A 24,040-nucleotide genomic window follows, 5' to 3' on the forward strand; every position below is an offset into this window, starting at 1 on the left:
TCACATAAACACTGGTCCAAGAAAGCCACAGACCCCACACACACACACACACACACACTACATGGGCACAGTAACATGAGCTTTCTGCAGTTCCAATCTCCTCCTGATGACCGCAGTGCACAGCACGCAACCATCCGCCTTCAAAGTAACTCAGAGAATAGAATATCGCTTCCCTAGGTTTCTCTGTGACCCTGGGAACCAGCCTGCATACAAAGTAACACTTGGTAAAACCTGATAATTTACTGGTTAGGAAAAAAGATGCTAAAAATTAGAAACTCTGAACTCCATGTCACACTTCAGTACAAGCAGGAATATTCTGGAATGCAAGAATAGTAGCTCCAGCCCGGTGTGGTGGCACACACCTACAATCCCAGCACTCGGGAGGCAGTGGCAGGTGGAGCTCTGTGAGTTTGAGGCCAGCCTGGTCTACAAAGCGAGTCCAGGACAGTCAAGGCTACACAGAGAGACCCTGTCTTGAAAAACCAAAAAAGAAAGGCTAGCGGTTTCACCCTACAGCAGCCACTCGGAGCACACTAGTAAAATTCACACAGAGTCACTGTACAGGAGCCTGTTTCTTATTCATGCTGTAAAAGGGGGGGGGGGCGGGAGGCGGCAGATTTAGTTTGTGGTTTTAATAAGACCCTGTTTGAGCACCATTAGGGTAGGCAGGCCCCGGTAACGCCGCCAACGTCGAGACAGCGGCTAGAAGCAGACACAAATCACAGAACCGATTCCATTTTTTGCGCCTTCATTTTTTTGGCACACTTCACAACAGCGTGCAACCTGACAGGAGTGATGAATAAATAAACAGCCGTTCTGGGTTGCTGCTGTGGGAGGCACTGATATTTTGAGCTACCAGATAAATATGCAAATGATAAACGCAAACTGCGGATTGCCCCTCGCGGGGCAACTTTCAGGAGCGCGCTCAGAAGACGAATCTCCAGAGCTCACGGCTTCATGCTCAGGTCCCACGAGAGCACCCCCAGCCCATGCGTCGCAGTCCGGTGCACCCCGTCGCACCGAGGCCCCCTCATCTGTGGTCCTTGCAAGCGCGCATCACTGTTGCCGCCAGACTGACAGCCTTTCCCTCTTCCGAGGCAAGCTGAGATGCCAACACTTCCCCAAAAACAAGTCGATTCCTTGTACGGGTTTCCAGTCTGACTACAACTAGGGAGCACTCCTGCTCTACAAGCTGTGCTCTCAGAGTCCCGAGGCACTGTCCACGCCCGGCCTGCAGACCCAGGGCTTGCTGTCAACTATTTTTAACCCTCTGAAGTGCCATTCATAGAATTAAACCAAAGTTTTAGTCCGGTATGAGGGAAACATAATAAGAAAGAAAAAGGTCCAGCACCAAGCATAGCTGCAAACTCTGCAATCTCCTGACGGACAATCTCCTTGCTAATCCACTTTTGAACCTGCCCAAGGCACGCAGCACACTCCAGCCTCCCCAGCAAATTAAGTCTGACACTTCAGAGCCGGCCTCCTTATGTTAGCACTCACAGCTGAGCTCCAGAGGGTAACACTAACAATTGATCTTATAGTTAGAAGGAGGCGAGGGCCCTCTTTATCACTTTGGGTTCTATTTATTAACGCAGAAATTAAACGCAGCCCGGGGGGAGGCGGATACTTAACGGCATTACTACCCCATGGCTCTCTAAACGTAAAACCAATATCGCCACCTAGTGGCAGTGAGTCTCCTAACACTGAGGACGTAAATGAAGAGACAATGCAAATTAAATATAAACTTTAAAAACTAAGGAGAATCAAAGAGCAAGAAGAGCCAAGAGCTTCAAAAACATGGAGGCAATTCTAAACTTTAAAAGCGGAGACAACAGACCAACGGAAACACAGTCTCTAATATTGTAGTTAGCATTCCACCTAGGTACTGGGGGTGGGGGTGGGGAGCACAGAAAAGCACAGGTGAGCCCTGCGCACTCTGGGTGTAGGACAGACAAACGCCAGGGCTAGAGGCACCATGAAGAGGCCTTGGTGGAATGCCAGTCAGAGTTCCAGAACAAGCCGTCCAACACAGTACCAGAACATTTTATTTTGGGGTGTATGTGTGCTTTGCCTGTCTGTCTACCCATGACTGGCATGCATGCAGTGCCTAGGAGAAGGTTTCAGATCCCCTGAGGATGGAGTTACAGATGGTTGTGAGCCTCTATGTGGGTCCTGGAACCCAAACCTCTGGAAGAGCAGCCGGTGCCCTTAACCGCTCAGTCCAGCCGTCTCTCCAGCCCCAGCTCTTTTTTTGAACAGAAGAACCTTACAAATGTAAGTAGACAAGCCAGTACCACAAGGGGGGGTTACTTTACAACTCCTCCCCCAGCCTCTCAATCTAGGACATCTATGGCAGGGCATTAAGAGACTAGGAGTTAAATGGCGCTTGCTTGGGGCTACAGAGAAGGAAGGCGGCAGCCGGGAGCGTGGGGGTGGGGGGCTGTTGTTTAGAGATTCACAGTATTAGCTTTATGAGATAAAAGGGCTCTGGAGATGCGCTACCAACAGGAGTCCACCTGATGTGATTGAGCTGTGCCCTGGAGATATTCATTTGTGGCTGGAAAGAGAGCTCACAAGTACAAACACTGGCTGCTCTTCCAGAGGAACAGGGTTCAGTTCCCGGCACCCACATGGGGGGCGGGCTGTAACTCCAGTTTCTGGCCTCCGCAGGGTGTGGCTGCGGTACACAGACATATGTGTAGACAAAATACTCATACACATTAAGTAAAATAGATGAATTTTTTAAATGCCTTTTAAAAGAAAAGAAACATCTTTTATAGTGGAAAACAAAGCAACTCAGAGGCGAGAATTAATCTGGGAGCTCAAGATAAGTCACACAAATGCAGCTGGGTTCTGAGTTACCAAAACTTAGCGAAATTCAGCCTGTGCTCTGCCTTCAACATCTGTGGAAGAGAAAGATAAATTGCAACGAGTAACAACACAGGCGGAGGTGAATACAATAGGTTTGTGCGTGATACAGAAGTGGGACCAGGAAGGAGACATCTGTGGGTCCAGCTGATACAGGGAACCCAGGCATGGTGACACCTGCCTGCCATCCCAGGGCTCCGAAGGCAGCTGTGCTCACTGCTACACTACCAATGTGTGCGCCTAAGTGGATATGCACACACTAGTGCAGTTACCCTCAGGGGCCAGAAGAGGGCATCAGATTCCCCCTGGAGCTGGAGTCGTATAAAAGCGCTTGTCATTCAGGAAGGAGGCCCTGACTTCAGATTCACAGCACCCAAGGGAAGGGTGGGCATGGCAGGGTGCCTCTAAAACCCCAGGGCCGGGAGGAAGACAGGCATGGCTGAATCCTGAGGCTCAACAGCCAGTTCAGCCTTCTTGGGTCTACTGGGTGAGGCCCAGGCCTGTGGAGAGCCTGTCTCATAAAAGAGAGAGGGAGGGAGGGAAAGAGGGGGAGGGGGAGAGGGGGGGAGAGAAAGAGGGAGAGGGAGAGAAGGACAAGGAGGAGGAAGGGAAGGAGGGAGGGAGGGAGGGAGGGGGAGAGAGAGAGGGAGAGGGAGAGAAGGACAAGGAGGAGGAAGGGAAGGAGGGAGGGAGGGAGGGAGGGAAAGAAGAAAAGAAGGAAGGAAGGAAGGAAGAGGGGTTCAGATTGCCTAAGAACTGCAATAAGGTTGTCCTCTGGGCTACACACATGTACACACATATAAACACATACGCACACATCTACACATACACACACACACATCTATGCATACACACACCTACCTATACATGCGCATACATATTTACATACATTTACATATATACATGCTCACATATGCATGCATATATACATACATACATACATACACACACATAGGCACACACACACAGGCGCACACACATCCAGGCACACACACCAGACACATACATCCAGACATACACCCAGGCACACACACCCGGTACACACACCCAGGCACACACCCAGGCACACACACCAGGTGCACACACCAGACACACACACCCAGGCACACACACCCAGACACACACACCCAGGGATACACACCCAGGCGCACACACCCAGGCACACACACCACCCGCGCACACACCCAGGCACACACACCACCCGCGCACACACCCAGGCACACACACCCAGGGATACACACCCAGACACAGACACCCGGTACATACACCCGCACACACACCCAGGCACACACACCCAGGCACACACCCAGGCACTGTGGAAGGTCACCACGGTTCTGCTTTGCCCACTCCCTCTCGTGAGAGGAGCTGGAAGTGAAGCTCGGCCGTAGAGCACATACATCTAATGTGCAGGTTTCAGTTCCCAGAAACAAAACAAAACTACCAGAGTCAAAAGGGGGCACACGCTCTCCGTTCCTGATCACAGCTGTGGGGTCTGGCTTTGTGGAAGCCCCAGGCCACCCTACCCAGACCCTAGAATCAATGTTAACTATCCAGCAGTCAAAGCCCCAAAAGAAACAGGCAGAGCCAGGACCAAGCAGTCCCTTCTGTGTGTGTGCGCGTGTATGTGTGTGTGTGCGCGTGCATGTAGCACTTTATATAACACACACACATATTCCACTTTATAATTTCTATAGCCTCCCATTGACAGATACCTAGAGGTCTCATCATTGCCATAAGCCACGCCCTAGAAGCATTGACTACACCAAAGTGCCAGGGAGACTGCCAGATGTGTACACACACACACATACACACACACCAGGACATGAAGAGAAAGAGTGAAAAGAGTGGGAGTAAACACACAGAGTAGAAAATAAAGAGTATTTCTAAGAGCGGGACTCAGGCAGGAACACAAGGAAAAGTGCGCCACGGCTCCCGCAGGCCTAGGGGATCCCCTCTCGGTGTCTCTGAGGTCTTTGCTAACTACACAAGTAGTTCCCTTCTCCCTGTGGCACCCTGCACTGCACCTCAGGAGCGCCTCTAGTGGAACAGACGGAGATACACAAGAGAGAACACTGGCCCACGTGGGCAGCCTTGAGGGCCAAGACAAATGGTGTCTCTGTGTGTGTGCGTGTGTGTGTGTGTGTGTGTGTGTGTGTGTGTGTGTGTTCTGGGCTTCATAAAGAAGACCATGTTTGCCAGCCATGTCGGTACGCGCCTTTAATTCCAGCACTCAGGAGGCAGAGGCAGGCAGAGCTCTGTGAGTGTAAGGCCATTCTGGTCCAAGCCAAGGCGGCCAGCCAGGGTACATAGTGAGACACTTTTCCAAAGGAGAAGAAATAGAAAGAAGAACGAAGAGAGGTGAAGGAAGTAGGAAGGAGAAGGGAAGGCAGCAGAAGGTGGAAGGGGGAGAGGAGAAGAAAGAGCGAAGGAGGTGGGGGAAGGGGAGAAATGTAAGAAAGAACAGCGGACCACCTTACCCGCAGTCTCAGCTGCCCCAGGTCAACTGTGATTGAAAACACGTGGAAAGTATCACACCTAAGTGTCGGCTTTAAAACTGTGCTATTCAGAGACATACGGTAAAACACCGGGCTATGTTGGTGCCCTGCCAGGACTCCCATCAGACCTTTCTCCAGCTCACCCACTGGTGACTACCAGCCACGCCAGACAGGGCTGACAACTGTCACACTACAGTGCCTGCATGCAGGGTCCCTTGGTTTGCGTGCAAAGCATCGCAGCAATGGGCTGACAACTGCATTGCAATGTCCTGACCTAGCTAATCTGTTAGATACTGTTAGTCTCCAACTGTGCTTGAGGTATAGACAAATCTTATGTAATATAGGTCTTTGTGTATGGGGGAAACATGGCATACAGAACACACAGACACACACACACACACACACACTAGGAGGCTTGAACTATGTCACCATCCGATAAGGGGAATGAGCTACAAGACGGCCCAGCTTCCTCCTTCAAACCACCTGCGTTCTTCAGAACACCTTGAGATTCAGCTCACGCCAATTTCAAATTGCATTATTAATATGCAGCTATCTGTGTATATTTTTTTTCTCTCCAAAATCCTTCTGTACACTATAAATCAGATCAAAGTTTCAATTCATGGCACCCAACTTTTCAAAAACACAGATTAAGAGACAGAGAGAGACAGAGAGAAAGAGACAGAGACAGAGAGACAGAGAGAAAGCACGCTACACTAAGATTAATGAAAATGTCATTTCAATGTGAAAATCGCCTTAGAACTTGTTGCCAAAAGTCTGCATGTTAATTATCTTTATTTCATTTAAAACACTATTTCTTCCATTTTATTCTAATAGTTTTGGCAAAGCCACAGGAGTCCCTCATAATTGCATGAGTCTAATAATTAGACATATACGTACTATGATAGAACATTTTCAGCAATATTCAACATTAAAAAAGTAGTGAGTTCCAAAAGTTATTCTTACCTCAATACAATTGGTTTCCTACAGACCCAGGAAAACATAAATACCTCTAGATACCCCCAGCCGTCTCTACGTCTCTACGTACCTGTGTCAGATTTGCAGCCTGTTTTAAAATGTTTCTTTTCAACTGTTCTGCTCTCCTGGCATGAAAAGGATTACTTTGACTCTGGATGACAAACACAATTTCTTTTAAGTCTAAAACAAACAAACAAACAAAACTTCTCATTAAAATAAGTTTGAAAGATAGTATAAGAGCACAGGTGTAAGGCAAGCAAGCAACAGACGCTGAAGGGAAATTCTACACTTTTAAAATGTTTATGTGAGCTGGGAGAGGCAACGTACTTCCCCCAACACTGGGGAGGCAGAGGCAGGCAGATCTCTGTGAGTTCGAGGCCAGCCTGGTCTACAGAGTGAACTCCAGAACAGCCAAGGCTACACAGAGAAACCCTGACTTAAAAAAAAAAAGTGATGTGTATTGGTGTTTTGCCTGCATGTGTGTATGTGTACACGTGCATGCAGTGCCCACAGAGGCCAGAAGGGGGAGTAAGATCCCCCAGAACTAGAGTTAACAGCAGCTGTGAGTTGCTTGGTGGGTGCTGGGAACTGAACCCAGGTCCTCGGCAAGAATAGCCCGTGCTCTAAACCACTAAGTCATTCCACCAACCCTGGAAATTTTCATTTATATAACTCCAGACCCAAAATTTTTTCTGCTTTTAAAGCAACGGCCAAAACTTCCCTCCCAGCAGTGTCCAGCAAACAAGCTCACCACACTAGACCAAAGCTTTGATCACAAACCATACTTCTACCTTCGCCCCGCCACCCAGTGACCTTCTAATAGTCCCAAGATAACCCCACACTGTGCTGTGCGGTGAACTGTGCCCCCCAAAGGCGGATGCTGAGTTCTAACCCTCAGAACATAATCCTGTTTAGAACTGGGCCTTCCAGAGTCATCAGGGTAGACCATGGTCACTACAGAGCGCCTAGCCTGGTATGACTAGTGTCCTCAGAGAGAAGGGGAAACTGGACACTCGGACATGCAGGGCGAAGTCGGTGTGGAAATAGAGGAACGGTTATCTGCAAGCAAAGGAAGAGCCTGAAGATCTCCCCCAACCCCCCATCCCCCACCCTTGTACCCCTCAACCCCTCACCACCTCACCCCTCCCGCCCTCCATCCACCCACCCCCTCACCGCCCACACCCCTCACCCCTCCCGCCCTCCACCCTCCCACCCCCTCACCGCCACACCCCCTACACCCCACTCGCCTCCCGCAGCCCTCAGGGGCCAACCCTGAGGACAGCTTGTCACTGTGGATGTTGCTCCCCAAGATTCTGAGCAAAGCATTTTGTGATGACAAAGAACGACGGGCGCAGTCAGTTTGTCTGAAGGGAAAGTCTCCTTGGACTCAAGGTTTGGCGGTCCCTGCACATGCCTGGCCCGCCCTTTATTTTAGGACTGTGGCACAGTGTATCCTCTGTGGGGTGTGCTGCCCACTGTGGTTCGAATTTGAACCTCACAGGCCCACTTGGAAAGCTTGGTCCTGGCTGTCACGGCTCCCGTGGGAGGCTGTGGAACACATACGCCAGGGAGCCTCTGACACTCATCTCTGCCCCAGTGCCCTCCCATTCTGCACCTGGGAAGTGAGGAGACTGTATGGTCCCTCAGCCTTCCCCACGCAACTGACATAAGTGCTCTGAAACCAGGAGCACAGATAAACAAGCCTCCCTCCTGTAAACTGTTCCTGCCAGGGACTGTGGCTACAGTGGCACAAAGGTGACAAACGCCCTGCCTATTGGCCTCAGGGAAGACTAGAAAACAAAGCAAGGCAGGAAGAGCCCAGGATCCCAATATCCCTTTCCAGGATGTGACCCCATCCCCTAACTCCTCCCCTTTATTGGGGGATGGTCTTGTGCACTGTGTATGCAGAGTCTGGTTTCTGTGCCCTGACATCTGGTTACAGCCTGGAAGTCATTTAAACAATCCTCCCCAGTTATCTCTGATTGGTTAATAAAGAAGCTGGACAGCCAATGACTGGGCAGAGGAAATAGGAAGGCTGGACTTCCCAGTGAGGGAGAGGGGGAAGGGGGAGGGGAGAGGAGGGGAGGGAAGTAGAGGGGGAGAGAGGGGGAGGAGGGAGGGAGAGGGGGAAGGGGGAGGGAGAGGAAGAGAGGGAGCAGGAGGGAGGAGGAGGGAAAAGAAGGGAGGGAGAGGGAGAGAAAGACAGAGGCAGGGGAGTGGTGGCCATGAGAAGGAGGAGGAGGAGTTCACCATGAGGACAGAGAACAGAAGGCAAAGGCAAGACTGAGGTGGGAAGCAAAAGGGCACATGGCTGGGAGGCAGCCAGACATAGCATAACTGGGTTAGAATAGATGACTGTCTGCCCAGTTATAGTGCTTAAGGTTTGTTGAATAAATCTATAGGTTTCTGTGCCAATTATCCGGGAGCTAGGGCAGGTATTAGAAAAGGCCCCTGCTAACACTATAATTTTACACCCCTCTCAAAGCATCATAAATTTCCTAATTGAGCCATGGGCTGGTGGCCAAGCCTTTAATACGTAGATTTTGAGAGAACACATTCTGTCTAAACCACAGCAGCCTTAGCAAACCAGTATGCAACGCTTCCAGAATGTTCCATATGACCTTTTACAGCAACACTGTAACTCCCAAGAGGTCACAGGATTTTCAAATAAGCAAGACTATAATCCTCATGGTACTTCACAAGGCACCTAGCCAGGACTGGGTGTTATCTCCAGGCGAGCAGCCACAGCTATCCCACAGAAGCAGGGGCTGGCTGCAAGCACTGCACAGAAGAGTGTCACACTGCACACTGCCTGCAGGGCCCGCCCCAACACAGCCAGCCTTTTACAACAGCCAGCAAAGGGCAAACCTCCAGCTATCTGGGGAAGACTCCCCCCGCACCCCCTCCCCAGAACCAATGTGGCTGTGGCTCAGGTCACACGTCAGAGAAGCACAGGCTCTGAAACTGTCATCTAGAGAGGCACAGAGAGCCAGGATGGCAGCACAAGGGTACGGTGAAATGTCAGTCATTGGTGGCCTCCAGCCAGGCTCATGGCAAGCCGAAAATGGCGACCTTCCTCCACCCAGAGGCCCTGTCTTCAACATCTCAGCTCTAGGACGCTAATTATACTTTAATCCCATCCTGCTGTTTTACTGTTCCATTTGTTTCTAGTGTTCCACTCCTTTATTCACTTGTTCAAATGGTCACACAACAGATAGTGTCACGGTGAGCCACCTAGGGCCTAAAAACAATCAGAAATGCTCTTTGGTTAAATAAAACTCAATAAAAATTTTAAAAGAAAATTCTGAGCAACTTAGTGAACATGACCTAAATTCTTTTCTTGGCTATAGGAATAGGGACTCCTCACGTATAAATTCTATTTTAAGCTCGCTTCCTGGCTCCATACATTGAGCACAGGGGTAAGGTTTAAAGGGGAGTCTTCTGACTTGGGCCAAACATTATCTTTGATCTATTTCACCTGAAACATTAATATAAGTCAGTGTCTCTCAACCTTCCTAATGCTGTGACCCTTTAATACAGTTCCTTCTGTTGTGGTGACCACAACCACAAAATTATTTTCATTGCTACTTCATAACTGTAATTTTGTATGGTTTTTTTCAAGACAAGGTTTCTCTGTGTAGCCTTGGATGTCCTGGGCTGACTGTGTAGACCAGGCTGGCCTCGAACTCACAGTGATCCACCTGCCTCTGCCTCCCAAGTGCTGGGATTAAAGGCATGCACCACCACGCCCAGCCCCATAACTGTAATTTTGCTATTGTTATGAATCGTAAATATCTGATCTGCAGGAGATCTGATATGCGACCCCTGTGACAGGGTTGTTTGGCACCCAGAGGGGTCACGACCCACAGGTTGAGAACCACTAGTATAAACTAACCTATCAAATGCTGAGTTATAAAGATGGATTTTTTTTAAAGCATGGACTAGGAGCTGGAGAGATGGCCCAGTGGTTAAGAGTGCTTGTTACTCTTGCAGCGGACATGGGTTCAGCTCCCAGCACCCACCTGGTAGCCCAGGACCATCAGCAACTCCAGCTCTAAGGACTCTGATGCCCTCTTCTGGCCTCTGTGGGCACTGCACACACACAGTACATACACATACGTGTAGGCAAAACACTCAAAACATATAAAATAAATTATTTTAAACTACTGAAGACAAAGGAATGGATTCAATAAGCTTGAAGGATATGCTTCCACATTTTAACTAAATTGAAGAGGCTGCATGTTTCTAGAGACCTGCATCTGAAGATGGATGTTCTAGAGACCTGCATCCCACTCTTTCTTTCAGTCATCCTTAAGAAAGCACGTGGAAAGAAAACAATGGAAGCGGCCTGACTATCTACCTGAAAAAAAAAATTTTATATATATATATATATGTGTGTGTGTGTGTGTGTGTGTGTGTGTGTGTGTGTGTATCTATATATATCTCAGCAATACAACCTACTAGCCTGGACTAATTAACTACTACTAATTGGTTTAAACAGTAGCTAAGACTGCACATATAAATCCAGACCCTCTAGATGAATCTCCTAGGTAGACTGCTGTAATACTGCCAAAATACAAAAAAGGAAGGAAAAACCGTACACATCAGTAATGTGCAAAATGTAAGCAGAAGTGTACATCATGCAGATACTACTATTCTAAGTCACCTTGCTGTGATAAACAATGCGACCAACACCAATTTGTGGAGGAAAGGGAGTATTTGGGTCACGGTGCATCACGGAGGAGGCCAGGCGGGAACCTGGAGGTTTGCTCTCTCTGGCTTGCTCGGGCCCACCTGCCTAGGTGTGGCACCGCCCACAGTGGGCCAGCCCCTCCTCCATCAGCTGGCAGTCAGGAAAATGGCCCGCAGGCTGGTCTGATGAAAGCAATTCTCAACTGATGTTTCCTCTCTCTGGCTATCTCTAGTTTGTGAAAAATGTTACAATAAAAACTACCCAGGAAAGAAGAAGAGGAGGAGGAGGGAAGAGGAAGAGGAATGAAAAACAGCCAGGTGTGGTGGCGCACGCCTTTAATACCAGTACTCAGGAGGCAGAGGCAGGTTGACCTCTGTGAGTTCGAGGCCAGCCTGGTCTACAAAGCCAGTCCAGGACAGCCACGACTACACAGAGAAAGCTTGTCTCAAAAAAAACAAAAAATCACAAACAAACAAACACAGCTATCCAGTATATACACTGCATATATGTCACTTAAAAGTGTGAGAGACGCCATGAACGGCGAGCATAGCTGAGGGTAAGGGCTTTAAAGCTTTCGGTGCTCTCAGCAACGTTCCGCTTCTTAGGCTGGAGGGCGGATAATGCATGCATTCTGTGCATTAGTCCGCAAGGCATCTCATCTGTCTAAATTATTTCCTAGCAGGTCCCGTGCTACAAGTCCGCCTCTCACGGCCGCTCACGCTCACCAGCAGCCCTGCTGCCTCTGCCAGCTCAGCAAAGCTCCCAGTTAGCCTCCCTGCAGGGAAAAGATCGTTCTAGAAAGACGAAAGCACGAGAGCAAAATCTTCCCCTTTCAGACATCTCCTTCACGTGAATCGTGTTTGTCCTTTGCTTTTTCACGTGGCTGAGATCATAATGGCCCTCCTTCTCCGTGGGCCGCAATTACATACGCTATGCATGCAAACACCTTGAGTAAACCGACTCACAGCCAGAAGCATCAGAGCCCAGTGCGGAGCCAGGCCCACGCCCACCCGGGTCCATGGAACTGGCTAGAGAGAGCTAGCGTCGACCACGCGTGTTGTGGGAGCACAGGTGTCGGCGCGGCCTGGTCACAGCTGGATCTGCTGCAGGTCTCCGGAGGGGCTGCAGCTTCCTGCGCGCTTGTGCACAGAGGACAGTCACAGAGGAAGAATTGGGGTCACCGGGGAGCCACAGTCAGCCCTATCTCTGCAGCATGCCTGCTCCCGCAGGAGTCAGGAAGCGTTTTGTAAAATGATTTCCGGCACCCAGCTGAGGTTAGAGGGTAGGTGGGATTATGAGTAAGCACGCCGAACCGCCTTCAAACTACAAAGGGCATCAGGGCCAAGCGGAACCTGAGGCGTCAATGCATTCTCAGAAGAGGGGAGCCTCTCCTGGGCACAGGATGTATATGGGACAGTTATCTGGGATTTGAGGGGGAGGGTAAAGGGAAAAGGAATGACAGATCACCGAAATGCTCCTTGGCCCCCAATCCACCCCGGAAAGAAACCAGATTCATCTAGTTTGTTGCTGGTAGGAGTGCGCATGCGCAGGTTTACACCCCTGCCGTTCTCTATATGAAATACGGAATGTGTTCTCCATGTGACCTGGGCGCTCCCTCATGCGAGTCACACACCCGCTGAGTCCAGAGCTCACCACAGCTCCTCTGTCATGCCAACCAGCCACCGGACCCTGTACATCCTTGGCTATTTTCTATTCCCTACAGTTTGCCTTCAGCAAGTATGTTCAGGACTCGAAATGGCCAACAGGGTTTCTCCTCCACAAATGAGCAATAAACGCGGGGCACAGAAAGTGCTTAATGCAGATCAGAAGCCATATGGAAGTGCTCTCCCAAGGTCTTTACGCCGGCAAGCTTTAGACTAGCCGAAAACAACAAAATATATCTCGTAAGTACAATCAAAATGAAAATCCGCCTCGCTAGACTATAACACACCACAAACACACATGGGCACGGTTTTAAGCCTGTGTTCCTTGCTGGGATTGGGCGGTGGCAGCGCACACTTTTAATGCCAGCACTCAGGAGACAGAAACAGCTGGATCTTTGTGAGTTCAAGGCCAACCAGAAGTATATAGTGAGAGCCTGTCTTTAAAAAACATCCCTGGGGGCCAGGCATAGTGGCGCACGCCTTTAATCCCAGCACTCGGGAGGCAGAGGCAGACGGATCACTGTGAGTTCGAGGCCAGCCTGGTCTACAAAGTGAGTCCAGGACAACCAGGACTACTACACAGAGAAACCCTGTTTCAAAAAAAACCAAAAAAAAAAAAAACAACCAAAAAATCCCTGTTGGAGATGCTTCAGTGGATCCAGGGCTGGCTGTGTAAGCCTGGGGGCTTGAGTTTGGGTCCGTTAGAACCCACATAAAAACCAGACTCAAGCCTGGGACAAGATGGCCAACTAGGCTTACCAAATTGGTCCGCTAATAGTTCAGGGAGATATCCTCCTTGGGTACATAAAACAAAGAACAAGCAAGGAAGACCCTAGACTCTCTCTCTCTCTCTCTCTCTCTCTCTCTCTCTCTCTCTCTCTCTCTCTCTCTCTCTCTTTCTCTCTCTCTCTCTCCCCCTCCCTCCCTCCCTCCCTCTCCCTCCTCTCTCTCTCTCTCTCACACACACACATAACAAACACACATCCATACACATGCAAACATACCACACGTGTGTAAAAATAAGAAAAGTGCATTACTTACCTATGTCATGTTCCTTTGGTAGACTACTTTGCTCCAAGTCCTGAATTTAAAATGAAAGAGACAAGGATCAATTCCATCATCTGACTGAACCAGCAACACGGTTGTTACAGGTGTTTTTTATTAAACTGTGTTTTTTCTTAGTTTCTCTTATCCCAGCTATCACACAAATAATTGAGAATCTTTTATATTTGTTTAATAATAAGCTTCACAGCACAAGGACTGAGCAGTTATTACTTTATTCTTAGCCCTCTAAGCTAATTTGGCTTCCTCCCAGCTTACATCCCAGAGATACTTGCACTTTGTAGTTTTCCTGCTCCAGCTCCTCTCTCCTGATGTTTCCTGGACCTCTGCCTGTGGCTGAATACCCTACTTCCTCCTCTAACTCCTCCTCCCATGGCTGGCAGGAAGTCCCGCCCTATTCTGTTCCCTGCTCAGCGATTGGCTTTAAGCTGCTTTACTGGCATACTTGGGGAGCAGTGTTTACACAGCATTGAAACAGAAAATTTTCAGAACAAGAATTACAACCAGATATGGGGGGTACACAGAAATCAGCAGTTGAATTATACAATAACCTTATGCGTACAATGAACAATCTTGATGAACACATGGCGGCAAAAAAAAAAAAAAAAAAGAGTAGCGCGAAATGATTCCCTTAAGTAAGGAGGCTGGAATAGAAGGAGGCGAAGATGAGACCACGAAAGACGTGCACCACTGTGCCTGGCTTCGGATGGCATTTTCTGCGTTGCTCTGGCAGTTCTGCAAGAAGGCTGTGCCTTTAAGATTGCTTTATTTTTATTTTATGTGTGTGAGTGCCTCCATGTATGTATGTGTACCATGTGTGTGCAGTACCCACTAAGGCCAGAAGAGGGCAGCAGATCACCTACAACTGGAGTTACAGATGCTGTGTGGGTGCTGGGAATCAGAGCCAGGTCCTCTGAAAGAGAAGATAGTATGTTCAACCCCTGAGCCATCTCTCCAGCCTGGGCTGTGTCCTCTGTGCGTGATCTTAGGAGAGCCGTTTATTTGGGCTAAAAGCTTACTCCTCCTGTATAAAATTACATCTTGGGGAAAGTTAATTGTAAAGACCTTGTCAACGCTAAAGCGCAGTCCGAACGCTGGCAGGGCTCTCCGCCATGAAAAGGTCTCCCAGCTCCTGAGCTCAGACCCAGTGTGGTGGTTTCCATGAGAAGACACACACACACACACACACACACACACACAAATAGGCTCATCTATGTGAGTGCTTCTTCGCCAGCTGGTGGAACTACTGGGAAGGGTTATGAGATGTAGCCTTATTGGAAGAGCTGTGTCACCGCGGAGTGCTTTGAGGTTTCAAAAATCCTTCCACGTGTCTCTCAGACATCAATGCTTGCAGCAACTGCTCCGCCACCACACCTGCGTGGTCGCTGCCACACCCCTGCTCCGCCACCACACCCCTGCCTCCATGGTCATGGACTCTGGAACTGTGAGCCCCAAATTAAATGATTTCCTTTACAAGTTGCCTCAATCGTGGTGTTTTTTTGTCGCCACGATAGAAAAAGTAACTAAGATATGACGTCATGAAGTGTTAACCCAGTACTTCCTGCCTGAGAGGCCCCCTCTAAGGTCCCTCAGAGCCTTGGAGGAGGACAGATGATGGCAACTGAATATGTCTCTCAAAGCACGTGCTGAAAACACTATCCCAAGCTCAGCACGGTGGCGCACGCCTTTCATCCAGCGCTCGGAGGCAGAGGCAAGCGGATCTCCGGGTTCGAGGCCAGCCTGGTCTTCAGAGTGAGTTCTAGGACGGCTAGGGATATACAGAGAAGGAAGGAGAAAAGAAGAAAGGAGAAGAAAAAAAGGAAGGAAGGAAGGAAAGAGAGGCCACCCCGAGTCTACAGTGTTGCCGTGGAAGCTTCAGGGGGAAATGGGTTCACAGTGCTCCTGTGGGGTGGGCTCATGACCAGCACCAGATCTGTCGTGGATAAGCTTGGCCCTCTCTCTCTGCGTCACACACTCCTTTGCCTTCTGCTTTCTGCTATGGAATGACTCGAGCCAAAAAGGCCCCCACGCCTCTAACCTCAGACTTCCCAGCTTCTGCAACCGTAAAAAATAAATGCCTGCTCTTTATAAATCACCCGGCCCTCGGGCATTCTGTTCAGGGAACACACATAGTCACCAGCACGCTGGGGCACAAGAGGGCACCTCAGGCTGGTGAGCCCAAGTCGGACAAAACTAGAGACAGGCATAGAGATAAGTTGATTCTGACCCCGAGGAAATCACGGGAAACTTGCAAATTCTCTGACAAGGAACAAAGTGTCAACTACTCAACTTGCCATTTCTAGCACCTTCTTTTCAGACTAAGAAAAACTTTCTTCCTGATTGCTCTTTTTTCATCTTTGGCAGGTCTACAGTATAATTACAGCAATTAGACACTAACACTATCCTTCAATTTTTTTTTCTTACAGGCTGAAATACAGAATGGAGTTGTGGGCCTTTACCAACAAAACTGGGAGCTGCTCAAAAGCTAAGGCAAAGGCCGCAAGAGGAAAATCCTATAGGAAGGCCAAAGGGACCATGGGACAAGATAGAGACGGGGATCCGACTGGGTGGGTTGCATTTTGTGAAACTGTCCTTGCCTCATGAGGAGCCAAGATGGCACAGCCGGATGCTGATCTGTCAGAACCCAGGATCCAACAGCCACTCACTGAACCCTGATGAAGCCATTAACTCTGGATGAATCTAGTGAGACTGGGAAGCCCTCCGGCTTCCCGCATGGCGCTGTTCCAAGCTGGCCTGAGCGGACCCGTCCCACTCTCAGGGCAGGTGTGCCAGGTACCAGGACTCCGTGACTGCTTCCTGTCCCCTGTCTGCGGTGCCCACTCCTTAGTAAGCCACAGAAACGGGGCTGGGAAAATGGTTCAGAGGTTACGAGCACTGGCGGCTCTTCCCAAGGACCCGGGTTCAGTTCCCAGCACCCACATGGCAGCTCACAAGTGTCTATAACTCCAGTTCCAGGGGATCTGACAGCCACATTAATAAGCCACTGGCTGTTCTGTGTGACCCGTAGGAAAACAGCGTTTAGATGGACGAACAGCACCTGAGATGACTACAGCTAATGTTCTCCTGTTTGCAAACAAGGCGATCCTTTATCTGAGAAAACACAAATGAATTTCCCAGGGCTCAGTAGTCATGGGCCACAAAACCAGGATTAGAGCCTGGGTCTTCCTAGCTCCTTCCTCCCCACACGCCGCCAGCCTGGAGGCTGTCAGGAAAATGCACATTTACGTGCAAGCTCGGTCACGGCCAACTAAGTGAAAGGCGGAAACTGCGCAGACGCAGAGGTTCTGGGCAGGAGCAGTGTGCCACCCGCCGGACCTTCCTCCACACAGCCTTGTGGCACCAGAGAAAAACCAACCGGAATCACGTGTCTTCCTGTCCCACACTAAGCCCTGTGGCAGGCTGGCTGACGCAACAGCTAGGACCCGATGAGCTGTTTTCAAACGACTCAGTTTGTAAACTGTAAACATACAATTCCTGAGGAGACGCTGAGTTGGGTGAATTGAAACAGAACCGAAATAGTCTTGAGGAATTTGCCCTTGGAGAAAGAAAATTGGGCAAAAACGAAGGAATTGACAGGACATTTTTAAAAATCCTGTCTTCCTCTTCCCTCATGAAAAGGTTTAGTTTTTCGAAGGAGGAAAGTGCAGGGTTTATTTTATGACCCACAGATTCTCAATATTAATCCAAAACATGCTCACTGTCGCGGCGGCACGCCGACCACTGGTCCGACAAGCAATCTCTCTCTCTCTTTAGCACGTCCATCCAATCCCACACTGACCGCATCACCCTTTTCTCCCTGGGTTTCATTCCCTTAAGCCCCACAGAGCTGAACAGTTACGGTTCAAAATGTAACACTTCATTTGTAAATTCTTTGATGATAGGAGAGGCTATTCCGGCTCCCCTGACCGGACTTCAGTTCCCAGCACCCACATGGCAACTCACAACCATCTGTAACTCCAGCTCCAGGGGATCTGACGCCACCTTCTGGCCTCTACAGGTTCTTACACACACACACACACACACACACACACGGTGAAAAATATATACGGGTAAAACACACACATAAAAATAAAACTTAAAAATAGTTTCTAAGTATCTATAGTTTCTAAATGCATTGAGCAAAAATGTAATTCTCTGCTAATAACCCTTGTGTAGTGCTTTAAATTCTGCGAGCAAGCCTCATTCTTGTCAAACACACACATTGTAATTAAAACGGCACACAGGCTGAAACACAGGATTCAGAACATTTGAACTTGAACTTTCAATAATCCTGTGTCCTTGCTAAAAAAAAATCACATAACTGCTTTCAGGCTAAGCTCCTCTGTTTAACTGGGAAATCTTTTTTTTTTTTTTTTTTTTTTTTTTTTTTTTTTTTTTTTGCCTAGCAATTGCAGAATCATTGAGAAGATCAAATTAAATAAAATGTGTCCAAATGCTTTTTAGTAGTCCCCAAGAGTCTCAACCTCACAAGAAATTATTAGCATCATTTTCCCTTCAGAGGGATCGCATAGCACCGTTAGATAATGCTGAGAAAAAAAACACTCTATTCAAAATACTTTTACAGGGATCGTGGAGGAAGATGTCAGCTCAGCCAGAGCCTTGATTAACATAACAAAAATTAGTCGCATTTTTAAATATTGTTCTCTTGCTCACCTGTTAAACTGATCCCCTGCAAAGCTCAAGTGGAGATAGATAGATAGATAGATAGACAGACGGACAGATGGATAGACAGACGGACAGATGGACATAAATAGATATAGATGTAAGTGTAGATGAATGAAATTCTTAAACATCATCAGTGATGCAAACGGAAGGCTCGCAGATTTTGGAAACGTGTGACCTCCCCTGCCTGGCCCCGAGGCCTGGCTTCAGGTTCTGAGCCTGCAAGGGATCCAGGAGCTCTGTCGCCTGTGGAGGCCCTCACCTGGTCCTCAGGACGCCTTCCCTCACGGCGCCATCCTCACAGCAACAGTAATCAGGTTTTGGACTCTTCTCACCCCCATGACAAGAATCCTCTCAGCGATTGGAAGAGGAAGCCAAGAGTGAGGTGCTCTGAGACTTGAGCAAGCAAAGCTAACCAAGTCAGGCTCCTCACCGATGTATCTCTGTATCTAAACTCCATTTCCCACCATGACTGAAAGTAGTCCATCTGCCTGGACTATGAAAGCATAGTTTTCAAAGCAAGTCTGGGCTGGACGTGGCTCAGCAGGCAAAGCCCTTTGTGTCCAAGCATGGAGATTCGAGCAGAGATTCCCCAGAGCTCATAAAAGCTGGGGTTGCGGCGTGGGAAGGCGAAGATAAAATGTGCTGGGGCTAGCTGGCTAGCCAGACTAGCTACAGAGGTGAGGACGGGGTCCAGTGAGAGTCCCTGCCTGAATATATACAGTGGGGAGTGACAGAGGAACACACACACATGCACACACATATGTGCACACACCACACACACACATGTTCACAAACAACAAAAGCAATCAAATTTATACCCAAGTTTATTCCAAGTTCAGGCTTCAAAACCTATATTGATAGGCAGAGAGACGGCTCAGTTGGTAATGTGCTTGCCACACAAACACGAGGATCTGAATTCATCTCCAGCACCCATGTTTTAAAGAAAAACAAAAACAAAAACCAAACAGGCATGGAGGCACATGCTGTTACCCTAGACCTGGGGCATGTTGGCCAGACAGCCTAGCCTAACCAGCAAGTCCCAGGCCAATGAAGGATCTTGTATCAAATGCAAGATAGGCCTGGAGGAGATGGCTCGGTGGGGAAAAAAGCTTGCTGCGCAAGCATGAGGACCTGAGTTCAAATCCCCAGCACTCATGTAAAGCGCCAGGTGTGGGTATGGGCACCTGTAACCTCAGAGCTGTCAGAGGTGGAGGCAGGAGGATTGCTGGGGCTTGCTGGCTGCCAGCCCACCCCAGGTTCAGTGAGAGACCCTGTCTCAAGGAAATAAGGAAGAGAGCGACAGAGCAGGGTACCTGACAACCTCTGCTGGCCTCCACATGTGCAGATATAGGACATATACCAAACACACACATGTGCATGTCCCCACACATACACTACGTAGATACACCATATGCATGCACATGCACGCGCACATACAAAGCTGACCTCTGGCCTCCACACTCACAACATTTACACAAGTACACACACACACACACATACACAAACAGATATTGAACAATATCTCAATTCATACAACAGCAAAAAAAAAAAAATGTTAACAGCTAAGGATAAAATGTTTACATTTCCCACTAAATCTAAAAGACTGTCGGCGAATGGTTAGGCTAGACCATCACAGTCAGTACCTGAGGAGGCTTGACTTTTTCTTTTATCTCTTCAGACACCAAAGCAAAAGCTAGGAGGAAAAAGAGAAACATATTTACGTTAAAATTAGCAGTCTGGACTCATTCTCGCATTCAGCAATTCTGCTTGTAATAAGATGAGAATGGGACATTTTAAAGAGATACACTTTGCTCGTTTTTAAACAGCTGCATTGCTGCAAGCAAATATTAAAGGTTTTCTGTGTTAGTCCTGACAATATTCGTCGCTGTCTTGCCAAGAAGCCCCGGATATCAAGCAGAAAAGACGGAAAAAAAGAACTTCAGCACAGCAATTAAAATCGCTATAAACAACCAAAAAATGTAGGAAAAATAACTCTGCAAATTCTTGATTTAGACGCCTTCTTAGCATAGGAACATTCCTGAGCATGCAGGGGGACCAGCACAAATTCCCGCCTCTGCTGTCCCTGCTAAAGCCCCACGGGCAACAGGACTAACACTAGGGGGCGCTGGTTGTCTCTCGCAGATGCTGTTTACGAGCCAGTGGAGAGACTATGCAGGAAAGGCCCCGGCAGGAGACGGAGGGAATTAAAATTGTCCTCCATTCGGAAGGATTGACAAAGATCTCCTTAGAGGCACACTTAGGCTGAGCATTAAAAATAATAACAGCAGCAATATAACCCAGCATTGAAAATAGGAAGCAAACGCTAACTCCACGTCAGGAAGAGGGGAGACAAAAACAAAAAAACAACAAAAAAAAAAACCATTGTCTCCTAAGGAGTGAAAGGAGAGCAGGCAGGGAATGGGGTGTCCCGGGCCCTCCAGGCAGCGGGGACTGGGGTGTCCCGGGCCCTCCAGGTAGCAGGGAGTAGGGTGTCCCGGGCCCTCCAGGCAGCATTCATTCCCAGAGAAGGTGGGCATTGTGCCAGGACAGACACATGGCAGAGAGTGTTCTGGAACACCAAGACAATAGCGTATTTAAGCAGCACCGTGGGGACGATCCTTGGGGAACACCACTGCGCAGGCAGGAGACAACCCCGCCACTCAGATCCCTCCCCCCCGCCCATCCCGCAGACACCCACTACCTCACATCGACCACTCACATTTGCTCAGGGGGAGAACTCTAAGACACGGTCACACTAGAAAGTAAGCAGCTAACGAGGTTTGATCGGTTCCAGAACTGGCATTTCAGAAGGCAGGGCCGAAACATGAGCCAAAGGGACCTGAGCCTGTGACACTCAGGCAAGAGTGGACAGTGTATGCGGTCCTGGGATCCGCCCCCGCAGCCACTTCAGGCCCCCCCACCCCCCACATCCCCACTGCTCACTAGAGAACTCAGCACCGACTGAAAATACGCATCTGGGACCATTTACTACAAGTTCTACACAGGCAGGACTCCAGTGCTATTGACTAAACAAGATACAAGTAGCACACAGAAGTAGCTCGACAAGAATGAACGAACGAATGAATGAATGAATGAATGAAGTCTTCACTGTTGGCCACAGGGTCTCCTCAGCGAACGGCTACATCACCAGGCAGCACCTATCAAATCCTGTAGGAGAGAGTTCAATGCCCACCTCCAAATTATTCTCATCATGCTACGATCTGTGCTTTCACGCTTCGCACACACGCATGCCCCTGTGCACACTCACACACCGGCACACAGTGGTATTAGGTGCTTCCCTGTTGCTCTGATAGACACCACGGCAGGTTTATTTGGGGCTTATGGTCCCCGAGCAGTGAGACTCATTGAGCAGGAGAATCGGCCCACACCGTGGCTGCAGCAGGAAGCTGAGGACGCAGGTCTTGAACCACAAGCAGCACAGGCAGCGAACTCAAGTGGTGGGCGTTCAAAGACGCTTAGAGCCCACTTCTAGGGACACACTTCCCCAACAAGGCCACACCTCCTAAACCTCTCAAACATTGGCAGCAGCAGGGGCCCAAGTATTCAAATGCCTGAGACTACAGAGGGCAGTTCAGTCAGGCCACCGGACGTGCACATGCACGTGTGCAAACACACATGTATGTATGTATGTATGCATGATGTACGTACGTCAAGGCCCAAATCACCATGTTCTAAGAGTAACGCAGAGATTTAACCCAAACACCATTTAAATCCTGTTTCCGCTCACTTAATCTTCTGGGTTTGTTTTATTTCATTTTTTTTTTCTCAAGAGACAGGCACACTCAAGGAGGGAACTGAAGCACCCAAGAGCATGACTCCTAACACCCATGTCAGGTGGCTGGCAATCACCTGTAACTCCAGCTTCAGGGTACCTGGCGCCCTCTTCTGGTCCCCACTGGCACCTACACTCACATATGCAGAAACCCACATACACACAATCAAAAGAAGGTTAAATATTTTAACTAATTAATTAATTAAACTCTCAAGGAGACATCAAAGGCAGAATTATTTAGTAAATGTGGCTACAGTGGGAGTACGTACGCTTCACCTATACAGGGTTATGGGTTTAATGTCTAACACCAGCGAAAAAACAAACAGGCATCATGTGTGGCCACGTATTAACATCACTTGGCACCGCGGGATTCTGAAAACTAAACGTGCTGAGAACTCACAGACTATAAAAACTGCTCAGGCTACAGCAGGACTTTACCTAAAACTGTCCTGTGCTGGGAGTATGGTGGCATACAGCTTTAAGCTCAGCTCTGGGAGGAAAATTAGAGCGGGTCTCTGTAAAATGCCTATGTGATCTATATAGTGAGTTCTAAGTGAGACCCTGTCTCAAGAAAGAAAAGAAAAAAGAAAAGAGAAAAAAAAGAAAGAAAAGGAGCAGGAGAAGGAGGAGGAAGATGGCTTAGCAGCTAAGAGCACGGGCTGCTCATGCAGAGGACAGAGGACCAGGTTCTGTTCCCAGCACCCACACGGCCGGCCACTCACAAGCATCTGTAGCTCCAGTTCCAGGGGAATCTGTCTCCCTCTTCTGGACACTTTGGGAACTGCATGCACACAGAGCACATACATACATACATGCAAGTAAACACTCCTTTGCATAAAATAAAAGTAATCTTTTTTTTTTTATCCTCTTCTCCTTCTTCTTCTTTTACCTTCCCTCTCCCTAATCCTCTCCATGGTGAAGTTCCCCCTGCCAGAGAAAAGGAGAGAAGACAGAAGGTCCTGACCAGCCTGTTGTCTACTCAGTCCCGTAAAAGCTCTCTGCCCTCTAGGACACCTAGAGGGAGATCTGAGGTTGAGAGTGTGTAGGCATTAGGTTAGTGTATAGTTTAAATTCTGATTTCTGTCTCAGTGTTGTGTAAACATTGCTCCTTGATTGTCCCCCTGTTGTGTCCATAAAGCAGGCTACAACCAATCACTGAGTAGGGGAGAGAATAGGGCGGGACTTCCTGCCAGCCTGGGGAGGAAGAGTTAGAGGAGGAAGTAGGGGACTCAGCCACAGGCAGAGGTGCAGAGAGATGAATAAGATTCAGCTGGAGCAAAGAAGGAACTAAAAAGCAAGTGACTTGGGGATTTTGGCAAAGATGGAGTCAGGATGACATAGAGAGTTAAGAACAGACTTAAACTGCTCAAGGTTGTGTCGTAAAGCTTAATTTAAAACAAATATAAGAGTCTCAATTGTTTGTGTGATAGCCAGGTTAAGAGAGAAACTAAGAGACACAAACAGTTACATAAAAATAACTGTAACAAGAGTTGCCACCCTCTTCTTTAGAATGGGCTTTGAATGAACCTGTTTTCTTCTGTGAATTTGTCTCCTGGGTTTTCAGCTGCGTGGCTAGCAGTGTGACGCATCTCGCTGAGGACACAGCTCAGTGGCAGACTGTACACCTCGGCCCAATTCCCAGCACTGGAAGAAAACAATCCCTCCACCCCAGCCAGTTCTTATTCAAACCTAGATAACCAAAGGTCACCCACTGGGTCATAATTTCTCCTTTTATCAAATAAAATAACTTTCTAAGCTTAGCAGGTCCAACGGAATTTTTAAGGCTTTTTTTGTTTTGTTTTGT

At 48.6% G+C, this 24,040-nt stretch overlaps 1 protein-coding gene across 1 annotated transcript in view; it reads right to left on the reverse strand.

Moving 5' to 3' along the window:
• Positions 1–24,040, reverse strand: part of B3glct (beta 3-glucosyltransferase) — a 90,894-nt gene that overhangs the window by 53,029 nt on the left and 13,825 nt on the right. Inside the window, exons 2-4 of the mRNA XM_051162842.1 lie at positions 20,087–20,136; positions 13,737–13,776; positions 6,409–6,518 (exon numbers count right to left, since the gene is read on the reverse strand). Coding sequence (XP_051018799.1) covers positions 6,409–6,518; positions 13,737–13,776; positions 20,087–20,136 — 200 coding nt within the window. The remainder of the gene's footprint in view (positions 1–6,408; positions 6,519–13,736; positions 13,777–20,086; positions 20,137–24,040) is intronic.

The sequence above is a fragment of the Acomys russatus genome, chromosome 19, assembly GCF_903995435.1.
Source record: "Acomys russatus chromosome 19, mAcoRus1.1, whole genome shotgun sequence".
Lineage (NCBI taxonomy): Eukaryota > Metazoa > Chordata > Mammalia > Rodentia > Muridae > Acomys > Acomys russatus.